General features: G+C 40.5%; 1 protein-coding gene across 1 annotated transcript in view; it reads left to right on the plus strand.

Annotated features, from left to right (window-relative positions):
• RMC1 (regulator of MON1-CCZ1) overlaps positions 1 to 12594 on the plus strand; it is a 16146-nt gene continuing 3552 nt past the window's right edge. Inside the window, exons 1-10 of the mRNA XM_041477603.1 lie at positions 1 to 457; positions 3041 to 3117; positions 4410 to 4494; positions 4855 to 4911; positions 5991 to 6077; positions 7271 to 7411; positions 8985 to 9088; positions 9565 to 9654; positions 10299 to 10404; positions 11760 to 11871. Coding sequence (XP_041333537.1) covers positions 230 to 457; positions 3041 to 3117; positions 4410 to 4494; positions 4855 to 4911; positions 5991 to 6077; positions 7271 to 7411; positions 8985 to 9088; positions 9565 to 9654; positions 10299 to 10404; positions 11760 to 11871 — 1087 coding nt within the window. The 5' untranslated portion in view covers positions 1 to 229. The remainder of the gene's footprint in view (positions 458 to 3040; positions 3118 to 4409; positions 4495 to 4854; positions 4912 to 5990; positions 6078 to 7270; positions 7412 to 8984; positions 9089 to 9564; positions 9655 to 10298; positions 10405 to 11759; positions 11872 to 12594) is intronic.

The following is a 12594-nucleotide window of genomic DNA, read 5'->3' on the forward strand; positions in this document are numbered from 1 at the left end:
TTTTGCAGCTTCCCACTTGCTGTTTCCGTTTGTTAGGTTCACTGACACCTCTCATACATTGGCGTTCAGAACTGCCGGACGCATCGCTACTCCCGGTCTCTCCCGGCGGCGCTCCTGTCCCCGATCCTGACCCCTCTCCCGGCCGCTGCGCCTTTAAGGCGGGAGCGTCCCGCGTCACGCGCGAGGGGAGTGTAAACAGGAAGCGGCGGCCCGAGAGCGGGGGTCGGCAATGGCCGCCGCCACGGGCCGCGACCCGCCGGGGCCGGCCGAGGACGAGGCACCGGGAGCGGCTGCGGCCGCAGGAAGAGAAGGAGGAGGAGGAGGAGAAGAGGGCGAGGGGCGAGCGCGGGGCGGCGCGGAGGCCGGCGGCTGCTACCTGGCGCTGTGCGCGCGGCCCGTGCACTTCGAGAAGGCGAACCCCGTGAACTGCGTGTTCTTCGACGAGGCCAACAAGCAGGTGGGGGCGGCGGGGCCCTCCCGCCCGGCCGCGGCTGCGGGCCCGGGCCTGTGGGCCCAGCCCGGCCCGCTGCTGCTCGCCCGCTTGGCTCCGCTTCCCTGCCCGGCTTTGCTTCCCTGCCGTCCCTCGGCCGCAGGCATGAGCCCGGTTGTTTCCCTTCAGGACCTGTCATCGTGCTAGAGGCGGTAGAATTTGTATTTATTTTTTTTTTCCTTTGCCGATTTATTAGGTTGGATTTCACCTGCCTTACTCTCACTGCCGTAAGGTCTTTCTGGAATTCATCGGAGTCAGCACTTTTCCTTTCTGTTCCAAGTGTCCCCGCCTGACTTGCAAACTTTGTCACTTTGCTCTTAGCTTAATTTCCCTGAATTTTTCACACCCCTTTCAATTCCTGAAATTCAATATATTCATAAAAAATGAATAATTACTGCTTTCCTTGTGGCATAGACCCAAGTGGCTGTTTCTTGGCTTTAGTGCTTTTAAGCAGGCTCTCCATAATATCCATGTGGGCTCCTGAGAGCTCAGCTCAGTACAGCTAAAAGATCCATAGGCTGTTGTGAGGCTTATACAGATGTGGATACATTCCTGTCTAATTCCTGTGACTGTTCTTTGACGTCGGCATTCATGGAGTCAGAACCTTCGAGCTTTCTTCCCCACGTAGCTGGCAGGCGTTGCCCCATGTGTGGACATGATCAGTGGTGTGTTTGGAGAGGGAGCAATATTTCTGGGGTGTGTTTCTTGCTGTTGCACTCTGTTCAGAATGATTACAGAATCATTTAGGTTGGAAAAGGCCTCTGAGATCATCGAGTCCAACCTTTCACTGAACACTGTCTTGTCAACTAGACCATGGCACTGAGTGCCACATCCAGTGTTTCCTTAAACAGCTCCAGCCGTGGTAACTCCACCACCTCCCTGGGCAGAATATTCCTGTGTCTAATCAACCTTTCAGGGAAGAAATTCTTCCTAATGTCCAACCTAATCCTTCCCCAGTACAGCTTAAGGTGATGTCGTCTGCTTCTGTCGCTGGTTGCCAGGAGAAGAGGCCAGCCCCCACCCAGCTGCAGCCTTTTTCAGGGAGTTGTAGGGAGCAATAAAGTCATCCCTGAGCCTCCTTTTCCCCTGGCTAAACAAACCCAGCTCCCACAGCTACTCCTTATAGGACTGGTGCTCCAGACCTTTCCCCAGCTCTGTTGCCCTTCTCTGGACATGCTCCAGCACCTCAATGTCCTTCCTGAATTGAGGGGGCTGGAACTGGACACAGCACTTGAGGTGTGGCCTCACCATTGCAGAGCAGAGAGGGACAGTCACTGCCCTGGTCCTGCTGGCCACACTATTGATGATCCAGGCCAGAATGCCGTTGGTTTCTTGGCCTGGGCACACGCTGGCTCTTGTTCAGCTGCTGTCATCCAGCATCTCCAGGTCCTTTTCCACTGGGCCACTTTCCAGATATTTCTTCTTATAAGCCATTATCTTTGAGGACCACTTGAAATACCCTATCAGGTGATACTGTATCATAGTGTGGATGTGATATAACTACATAGAAACTGGTTGTTGAGAGCTCATTTGAAAGATTCATATTTTCCAGTGTAAATTTATTTCTCTGTGTTTTCTTGTTATCTAAAATAGTTGGAATTCCAGTGTGTCTCTGAATTGCTTGTAACCAGCATTTCAATGACAGTTTCCCATGTGAGAGATGTGTCCCTGCAGTCTTCTCATCTTGCAGAGATGAAGAGAGTGTTGCCTTCTTTTTCTATCTCCATAATACTAAAAGTAGTTAAACTAAGTATTTATCATTCTAGTAAGACTGTGGACTTGCTTGCAATTTATAATCTCGATACGTTATATTTCTTCCCTGGGCATAGCAGACTGGCAGCATGCCTGATATTACAGAAAAATGTCCCTGTCACCTTGAGCCCTGATCCGTGTGCCAATAACGCATTTCCCTGACTTTCTTTTTCCAAGCTAGGTAAAGTTTGTAAGAGCATGACTCTTCTTTTTTTTTTTTCCTTCTTTTTTTTTTTTTTTTTTTTTTTAAATCTTATTCCAGCTCAATACGTGTCATATCTCTAGCAGGTTTTGCACACTTATACGTGAAGCTGGGCTAAAGGAATTCTCACTTGCTAGGGCATGTTGGCTGAAACTCCTTAGGTAAAATCTATTGAAAATCTCTATGAAAATCTACTAATATTAATCTATTCTATTTAATAACATGTTTTGATAGGATCAGGCATTGAGTTACATCTCTTCTCAGTCCCCAATCTTAGGTCCTTTTTGTTTTAAACAATGCTCTGATGTCTTACATACTTTTACTGGTACATGACTTAGGAAAATATAAAAGAAACAAAGCCAAGATAAAGGTTTCTGAAGATTTTTACTGATTTAACTTGCCCAGTAGTTCAGAATATGCCTGCAAGACTGTTGCAGTACCATGTAATCTGACAACTCAAAGTAAACTTGGAATTCCAGATTGTCTCAGTGTGAATTGTCAGATCTGCAGAAGAAAAAAAATTGTGTGTAGTAAAAAAAATTACTTTGAAAGAGACTTTGAAAGAGTTAAATATATGTTCAAAACTTTTCTTGTAGGTTTTTGCTGTTCGATCTGGGGGAGCTACAGGAGTTGTTGTTAAAGGTTTGGAGGATAGAAATCCTATTTCTTTCAGGTAAGACACCTTTATCTTGGTGCAAGATAAAGTGCAATGATGCAATCTTCAAATTGTGTGGTGGTTGGTCCTGATCCACTGTAATTCAGGCATAAAACTGACAAGTAATTGTGATCATATTTTAGCTTGTTCCTAGATATAATCTTGCGATTAAGAGGGTATGCTTTTCCCTCCCTGTGGTCTCTGGGGGGGAAAAAGTAATTAGGCTGTGACTTCTTTATTTTAAACAACAGTCTTTTATTATGCTCACATGCTATACATGTGAGAGAGTGATTCCTACAGCAGCAATGACATATCCAAGGATACAGTTTAGCAAGTGATGTCTGTGATTCAAGCACAATGTCCAAACCTAGATGTAGGTTTCTCATGTTCTGTTCCTCGTTTTATCTGAATTGGCTTCTTCTGTGCCTTCCATTTCTTGTGAAAGCAGTTCTGCAGAATTTGACAACAGTAAACTATTTTATGTATGTCTCTGTTAAGAGTGATGCCTCTTTGTACTCTGCTGTGCATGTGTAAGGAAGTATTCCTTTATTCCATATCAATCCAAATATGGATGAAGCAATTTGTAATCGAGATGTATTTACTGTGATCTCTCGGATATTGCACAGGGCCTGTCCTGAAAGTTGCTGAGTTTATTTTACTTTTTTATTTGATTACACTTGTCAGTCCTGAAGGAGCTGAAAATACTTAGTAGACATCATAATGTTCCACCATTTTCATACTTGACTGTCTCTCTCTTTGGACTTAATAACATGCCAGAGGAACTATATACCTTACTCATGCTGATGCTTGTTTGGTAGAAATACTTTTAAAATTTATTTTAGTGGTGTGAAAACAGCCTCACTCTCCTTTCTACATGAGAAGTTCTTCCAGTGGCTGTGTCCTAGTGGGAAAGCAAGGAGGCTTGTGTCAACTAGCAGTAGTTCTATAAGTAACAGCAGATTGCAGGATGCTAGTGTCACAGCACTGAGGATGCAGGTTTGGAGAGTCCCACAAGTCTTCCAGTTCCACATCACAGGCCAACAGAGCTGTATATTTGCAGTGATTTCAGGTGCTGATTTGTGTGAGCTTAGCCATGATTCTGCAATTGATGTGTTCAGGACTTCTGAAGATTGAGCTGCCATTTTCTGTCAGTCTGGGTCTTGAATATATTAGTCAGGAAGAGTAATACTCTGTATTCACGAGCATTTGCATTACACTTTTTTATCTCTGTCATTGTCTGTTTTTAGGGTATATTCTTTAAGAAACTATTTTAGATTATATTTCCATAACTTCTGTTTCTTTCTGTATAGGATGGAGGACAAAGGAGAAGTGAAGTGCATCAAATTTTCCTTGGGGAACAAGATCCTGGCTGTGCAGAGAACTTTGAAAAGTGTGGTAAGAACCCTGCGCCCTGCAGCTAGGGAATTGGAGCTGGAAATCCTCTACTTCCAGAGTAAAATTCTTTGAGACAAAATGTTCAATAAGTCTGTTGGCTAACAACAGCTGTAGTGAAAATTCTTCCATCGTCCCGAGAGGCTGGTCAGGCAGCGTTGTTGTCTTGCTAGTATCATCATTTAGACAAAAAATGTAAGGGGGAACCAACTCTGGCAAGGGTGAGGTGGAACAGAAGTTGTTCTTCTCTATATAAATTGCACCTAAGACAATTTGATAAACTAATATCTATTCTTTGCTATCTATGTATGTATCTCGTCTGTGCTTTGTAATTGTTAATCCACTTAATGGGTGTTTTTGCAGGATTTTTTGAATTTTATTCCAGATAGTCCTCAGCTAGAATACACACAGGAATGTAAGGTGAGTTAAATGTCCCAGGGTTATATGCTTAAGTGAAACTCTGATCTTAGTTATGCTGGTGGCTGCAAGAGAACTAACTGAGGTACCTTTCAAAACACTAACATCAAGGAAATCAGAGATGTAAGCACTGCTGTCTATTGAAATTGAGTGAACAAACAGATATTAACAATACCAGAAAAAACTTCCTGTCTTGTGAATGTAATTGTTTCCTAGAGGGATCAGAAATGCTGTGAGGGCAGCAAATGACAAAGTTTGGTAAGGAGAAGAGACAAAGTGCTGATGATACAGAAACAATGGACAGTGATTATATTTGTGCCAGATATGTTAATGTGGATGTTCTTTCCTAATGTCACTAATCAGTAGTAGTAAGCTATTACTAGTTTTCATATTATGTTTGCTATTTTTAAAATAATCTTTCTAATTTTAGATGATTATTTACCAGAAACAAGTATCATTGTAATTGCTTGATATTTTCCAACTTTTAACTAAAACAAATTTTTGGGTAATAGAACACTAAAGTAAATTTCTATACATCTGATTTACACAGATCCTTTTATCCCTGTAGTCTTTAAAGCTGAAACACTGTCTGCTTCATTATTTAGAATTATGAGTTTAAATAAACCATTCTAGCAAAACCTTTATGGTGATGAAACTTCTGAGCATAATAGGAGTAGATTCTGAGTGAAGTCATGGCAAGTTTTTCCATTTAGTTTTTAGTTTCTCTCAACATCTCTTCCTGCTCTTCATGTCAGGAACTGGTTGAATTGGCAGTAGAATTTGAAGCAGAGGAACTTAGTTTTATCTAGGGTGAAAATAAAATTTGATTTTATAATAAACTTCCAAATATTACATGCTGCCAAAAATCTGGGTCATACAGTAATTGTGTTCATGTGTAGTTTGGGAATGCTTCATAAAAGCAACTGATGCATACTGGGTATCTGGTTGGCCAAAAGTATTAATTCCAGAGATTGGATACCTAAATTGCCTTTGGTCTTGTGCTCTTCATTTAGAAATATTAGCTTACCTGAATAGTTAATTTTTCCAAGTAAAACAGTGTTTGTTTGCTTGTTTGTTAAAAGACAAAGAATGCCAATATTCTAGGATTCTGCTGGACGAGTTCTACAGAAATTGTCTTCATCACAGATCAAGGAATTGAATTCTACCAGGTAATACAAATAACTCCCATAGGACATGCTTAGAGATGTGAAAATGTAAATTTGTAACAGCATATTTGAATTCTTTTCTTTTCTCTGTAACTGAGAAAGTGTACTGCTGAAAAAACAATTTCTGCTATTTGGTTTGCAGACTACAATTTAGTTTTTTTTTAAGAAGAATACATTTTTAGGGCAGGGCAAATTTATCATTTACAGGTTTTAAGACCTTGTATAAAGAAGCACTCAACTAACTAAGCCTTGGGAACTCTAGATTAAGAGATGCTCTTGGCTTGTATGGAAATGAGTATTTAAATCTAATGTGAAATATCACTTCACACAAAACAAATCAGCATTGGGTAAGATATGTAAATGCTTAAAAAGTGGCAAAGAACTATATAATCGACCAGCTAGTACTCTTCTGCAGCTTGCAGCTTTCTCCTGTGTTGACCTCATTGAGTTCCTTTATGTAACATGTAATTTCCTTTGCATGTATTTTTAAAGATGTCTGATGAATAAAAAACTCCTTCTAACATTCATGATGAGGGATATTTAAACACTTCCTAAAAAAAAAAAGTTGTGCACTTCCCACTAGTTTCAGTCCTGGAGCTAAGACACAATGTTTCTCTTAATTACTGTTACTAATAACTAGTACTAAAGAAAGTAACTGAAAATGCAGCATTATTTCATGCTGATTGAGTATATATATTTAGCACCTGAAAGGATTATGAATGTCAACCCTGCAGGTAAAAGGACTAAATGAAATAAGTGTCTTTTTAAAGAGAGGATATTTAAGCCCTTGAAATGAAGAAAATTGATTTATATACTTGTCAAAATATAAAAGATTAAGGAGGCTGGGGAGTGAAGGCAGAAAGAATATTGTAAGGAGATCTTTTTAATAAGACTTCACTAGTTGTATCAAGCAAGGTGTTTTCTCCACTTATACCCAGAACAGAACTTACGATCTGGATGAGTGGGAAAACACAGCACCTTTAAGCTCATTAGTACTTGATGTGTATTCTTTCCTTAGCTACAATAAAGTGGGGCCTCAGCTGCAATTGTCAGGTTTCTGATTTTTAATTCTAGCACAGTAAACATCTTTACACTTACCTGTTTCTTGCTTAACATTCCTTGCTCCTGTGCATTAATTACCATTTAAGCTGTTGGAATCCTGGTGGTAATATAATGCTAATATTCTGTGTTTCCAGGTATTGCCAGAGAAACGAAGTTTAAAGCTTCTGAAGAATCAGAGTATTAATGTCAATTGGTACATGTATTGTCCAGAGAGCTCTGTTATCCTCCTTTCAACCACTGTCCTTGGCAATGTCCTGCAGCCATTCTATTTCAAGGTAAAGGGATATGTTCCAAACTTGTCATTTTCGTTTTTTCCTAAACTGCTTCTTCATCCAAATATTCTATTACTTGAATTTCTTCCAAAAGGTGCATGTGTTCACATCCTTGTATGACAATAAGCAAATCTATAAGGTAGCTCCTAAGTGATGGCTTAAAATTACTCTTTCTTACATGCTCTTTGGAAAGATGTGTGTCCAGACAAGGCTGGACAGTTGATCTTGAGAAAGGAAAGAAAAAATTGGTGGTGACTAAATATTTTACAACTTAAATGTCTTTAAAGAATTTTTTCACTTAAATAGGTATTTATGATTTACTTGTAATATGAACATTTGCTGTCTGCAGTATGATAAAGAAAAAATAAGGGCCTTTCTCTTGTGATTATAATTATAACCTCCCAGATATGACTGGATGAAAAAGATAAAGAAAAAAGGTAGCACTTAAGAAACAACTGTTGTCCCAAGCCAAAGGGGACTTTGTCTACAGTAGTTTTTTTCTTTTGGTGTTCTTCAATGTGGACAACACTTATTGTTACTGGGAAAATATTTTTCTTTTTGTCTTGGAAAAAGTGTGTTGTGAAAATCAGAATCTGTTTTTAGTTAATGATGCAGTCAGGTGATTTTAAAAATTAGGAAAAGAGCTACTGTCAATGGATCAGGAAGATTTCTGTGGCAGTTTAAGGGAAGAGATTAAAAAGCATCTTATTCACATGAGTTTCCTGGTTTGTGTTAATCTTGTGTAGGGTCTGTACTGCATCCTGAAATTATGTTCCTTTAGGTGGCTGGGAGGAACCTACTAGCCTTTCACAGTTTTCTTTTTAACAACTTAAGTTATGGTTCCCCCTCCTTCACATTTTGTGTCAAGTTGTAGGTTGAAGCTAAATAATTTTTATCTTGTGTTCAGAAGGTTGTATTTAAAGATCTCCTGAGAAAGGTCCTGTACTAAAGTAATACTTGAAAATAGAGATCTAGCAAAGGAAATAGTTCTGTAGTACTCACACTTCACACTCAAGAATGAATCAGTAAGAATAGGAAGTTAATTTCAGTAGAAGCTTTGGAAACTGTGAGAACTTGATTAAATATAAATTCCATAGAAAAGAGGAAGAGGAGAGCGGAAGCCTTGGGCAGGAGAAGGGATGTGCTCTAAGCAGAAGACAGGAACTAAAGGAGACTGTGACTGGTAGGAGGTAGTGATATTTTCTCCTTCCCAGGAAGCAATTATTTAAGAGTTGGAGCATATACTTTTCTGGAAGAGGGAAAACTGCTGTTTGAGATCTCCAGACCAGTTGTACTTGGGATTTGCATACAGATTTGTCTTGACTGAATTAAAATAGAAATATTTTTGTAGTATTTTTGAAGTAATAAAATCAAGACGATAAAGCTTCTGCAGTTACAGAAGTGTGTGTTAAGAATCAGTTGGGTTTTTTTTTTAGGAAAACAAGCACAAACCCCTTTCATTTAGACTATGACCGCCCTTTGCCTCGTGGGGGCGCTGGTGATGCAGCTTGTGGGCAAAGGCGGCTCATCTCTTTCTGGTTCCGGTCGTGACAGTTCTTGTTTTGCCGTTTAACAGAGCGGGACCATGTCAAAACTATCAAAATTTGAAATTGAGTTGCCTGCAGCGCCCAAGTCATCCAAGCTCAGCCTTTCTGAAAGAGATATTGCTATGGCTACAATGTATGTATCTCACGAGTCAGGTCTTTCTTGGGAAGGTGGGGTGGATTGGAAATGCTGGAAGAAGGGAAGGACATTACAGTGGTTGCACTTGTTTCTTGTTTTAGCAGTGCTGTTGCTTTAAAGCACCTCAGTTACTGCCTTGAACAAAGCATTTAAACAACCCTCTTGGGGCAGGGTGGGGAGGGGAAGCAAATGGAGCAGTCTTACATGACATTGTTCTGGATTACCACAGAAGTTTGGGGAATGTTTCATTTCTTAGTTGATATTTTGGTAGAGGAATCATTCACAGATGCCAAACTTGATAAATCACAATGCATGGCCTATACTTATGCAAGTAGTGTTAATCTTTCACTTTTAATTAAATTATTACCTGACTTAGAGTCAAACGTTTTATCCCAGAAGAAGGGATGAGATTACCTAAGAGACTGGTAGAGCTCTTAATTGAAAATAATGCTTTAATCCTGTTGTCTTGTTAGATATGGGCAGCTTTACATTCTGTATTTGAGGCATCACTCAAGGACTTCCAACAGTACAGGAGCAGAAGTAGTGCTCTATCACTTACCCAGGTAAGAGCAGAATGAAGAACGTTAGTGGCAGTTCACATCTGTGTCAGTGTTGTGGTTTAACCCCAAGTGGCAACTAAGTACCATCAGCTGCTCCCCCAAACCCCTGCTGGGAGGGGCAGGAAAACCAGAAAAAGGTAAAACTCATAGGTTGAGATAAAACCAGTTTAATAAGTGAAATAAGGTAAAAAGTAATAGTAGTAGGAATAAAAAGCACACGGCGGAGGGAATAAAACCCATGAAAAGCAAGTGACACAGTAGCAATTACCACCCAGCCTGTCCCAAGCACTGATCTGTGCCTCCTGGCCAACTTCCCCCACTTTATATACCAAGCATGATGTCCTAGGATATGGAATATCCCTTTGGCCAGTTCAGGTCTGCTGTCCTGGCCCTGCTCCCTCCCAGCTTCTTGCACACCTGCTTGCTGGCAGAGCATGGGAAACCAAGAAGTCCTTGACTTAGAGTAAGCACTGTTGAGCAACAACTAAAACATCAGGGTCTTATCAGTGTTATTCTCATACTAAATCAAAAATACAGCACTCTACCAGTTCCTAGGAAGAAAATAAACGGAGTTCCAGCAAAACTAGTACAAAAAGACATCTTATATAGGCTTGTTGACCAGTTCTCATTTCTCTTTGTTTCCACAGAGAGGGTTCCTGTAAGAAGACACATATTTTAAAGCTGAACAGAACTGGGAAGTTTGCACTGAATGTAGTGGATAACTTGGTGGTAGTACATCATCAGGATACTGAGGTCTGATTTATTTATATTGTGTTGTGCCATAACTTCGAGAAGTTAGGGGCAGGTTTTAATAACTTAATTTAATTCAGAAATTATTTTTCTTTGGGCTTAGCTTGGCCAAAACCCAGAGTATTTGTAGGAACAATTCCAGAACACTGTAAGAGATTCAAATTTATCCTTTTATCCTGATGGGCTAACATAATCAGGGCTGCTGGTAATGCCTGCTTTTTTCTTCCACTGTTTTTGCTTCTTATGTTGTCAGTTTCTTATGATGCTTTGCTGCTGCACTGTGTAGGCCTTTAAGACATTATACAAAGGGGTACAGTTAAATTAGATACTAAATTATCAATCCTGGGAATCTTATCATATCACAAACATTTGAATGATAATGTTTCTGTGACACAAACTTACTCTCCTTTAGTCTGAAGGCCTGGCTCCCTAAAAAGTGGTATGAGCACAAACCTTCTTGTGCATCTGGCAGCACAGGTAAACTTCTTGTCTGTAGTCCCAGCAGCAAGGCTTGATCAGTGGTTAAGCTGAAGTGGTACTCTGCTCTTAACTTGGGAAAAGACTCGGACTTCTTGTATTATCTTCTCTTCAAGAACTTCAAGCACTGGGGCACCTCCTTAGTTGCCCCACCTCCTGTTACCTCCTTAGGAGGATTAGTTGATGTTTCATGTATATTTCGTGTTAATTCTACACATTAGCATTTAACCCAGAGCACTTCCTCCCTGGTGTTTTGGTCAAGCTATAAACATGACTATAGAGACCCAGAAAACATTACTCACTTTGCCTTTGGGAGACACCAGTAATTGGAGTTTCATTGGCACTGAAAGCAAAGCTGCTTTCCCTGGTGGTCCATACTGGGTTAGAAGTGTTAGTGACTTGAGTTGAACAAGACTGAATGGTAGAAATGTGAGGATATCAGAGGAAGATAGACAATTTTCCTCAGTCAGAGTTTCTAGCATCCTTAACTGTGCAGTGTCAAAGTCATGTGTTGTGCAAGACAGACTGAGAGAGACTTTTTTCTAGGGCACATAGTGATAGTTCTAGGGGCAGTGGTTTTAGGCCAAAGGGAGATAGACTTAGATGGGATGCAAGGGATGCAGCTTTTTACAGTGGGGATGGTGAGACCCTGGAACAGGATGCCCCATTGCTGAAAGGGTGCAGTGCCAGGTTGAATGGAGCCTTGAGCAGCCTGATCAGTGAAAAATGTCCTCACTGCATCCCCCAGTACATCCCTTCCAACCCCAACCACTCTGATTCTAACGGAGAATACTAGATGGAAATGTGAAAAGCAGACCGAGTGCCTGTAAATGGGTGGTGATTCACATCCATCAATACTAACTGCCTCTTTTTAATTGCAGACTTCAGTTATATTTGACATCAAGCTAAAAGGAGACTTTGATGGGTCCACAACCATCCATCAGTTTGTACTTCCACCTCGATCAATACAACCCTATCAAATACCTGTAGCAGGTAGAACCACTATATAATGAATAACCTAACACTTAGCAAGAGTACTTAAATGTAACAGCTCACATACAGGAGTGCTTCAGGTTTCTAACACTTCAGTTATACATATTTAAGAGGGTGAGGAAGGAAGAAGGTAAGAAGCAATTGAGCAGAAGTTGGTGTTCCAAATGTGTGCCAACTACAGAAGAGTTGCTGTTTAAGGTGCACGTTTCCTATAGTACTTTGCTTTTACACTTGAAAAGTGTTGGGTGCGGGGAGTTTTTTGGCCATTGCTCTCAAAGCTTGTGGGTGCTCAAAAGCACTGCATGCTTTTCTGGCTTAAGTCAGGACGAATTATGCGAATTATGCGAATTATATCAGTGCGAAAAGCTTGTGGGTGCTCAAAAGGACTGCATGCTTTTCTGGCTTAAGTCAGGACTGTGTGACTTATGAAGTTAGAGGCTGAAAGACAATACAAGCTCAGAATCAAGTTTGGGATCAGTTTAAAAGTAATGCTGCAATCAGTGTTAGGACTCCAATGCTTAGATTCTTCTTGGATTACCTTTCTGTTCTCCAGGTAGTTACAGGTAGTTACCCTCAAGCTGGGAGTATAGAAATAGCCTGAGCATAGTTTCACTAGCAGGTGATAGAGCAGTGAGGTTTTCTTTGTAGAAGAGAAAGATGCTTCTATACAAAAAGATTGCACATTAAAAGCTCTAACATCTGATAGCAAGTATGATAAATCTG

Source organism: Pyrgilauda ruficollis, unplaced genomic scaffold (assembly GCF_017590135.1).
Source record: "Pyrgilauda ruficollis isolate IOZ18807 unplaced genomic scaffold, ASM1759013v1 scaffold41, whole genome shotgun sequence".
Classification (NCBI taxonomy): Eukaryota; Metazoa; Chordata; class Aves; order Passeriformes; family Passeridae; genus Pyrgilauda; species Pyrgilauda ruficollis.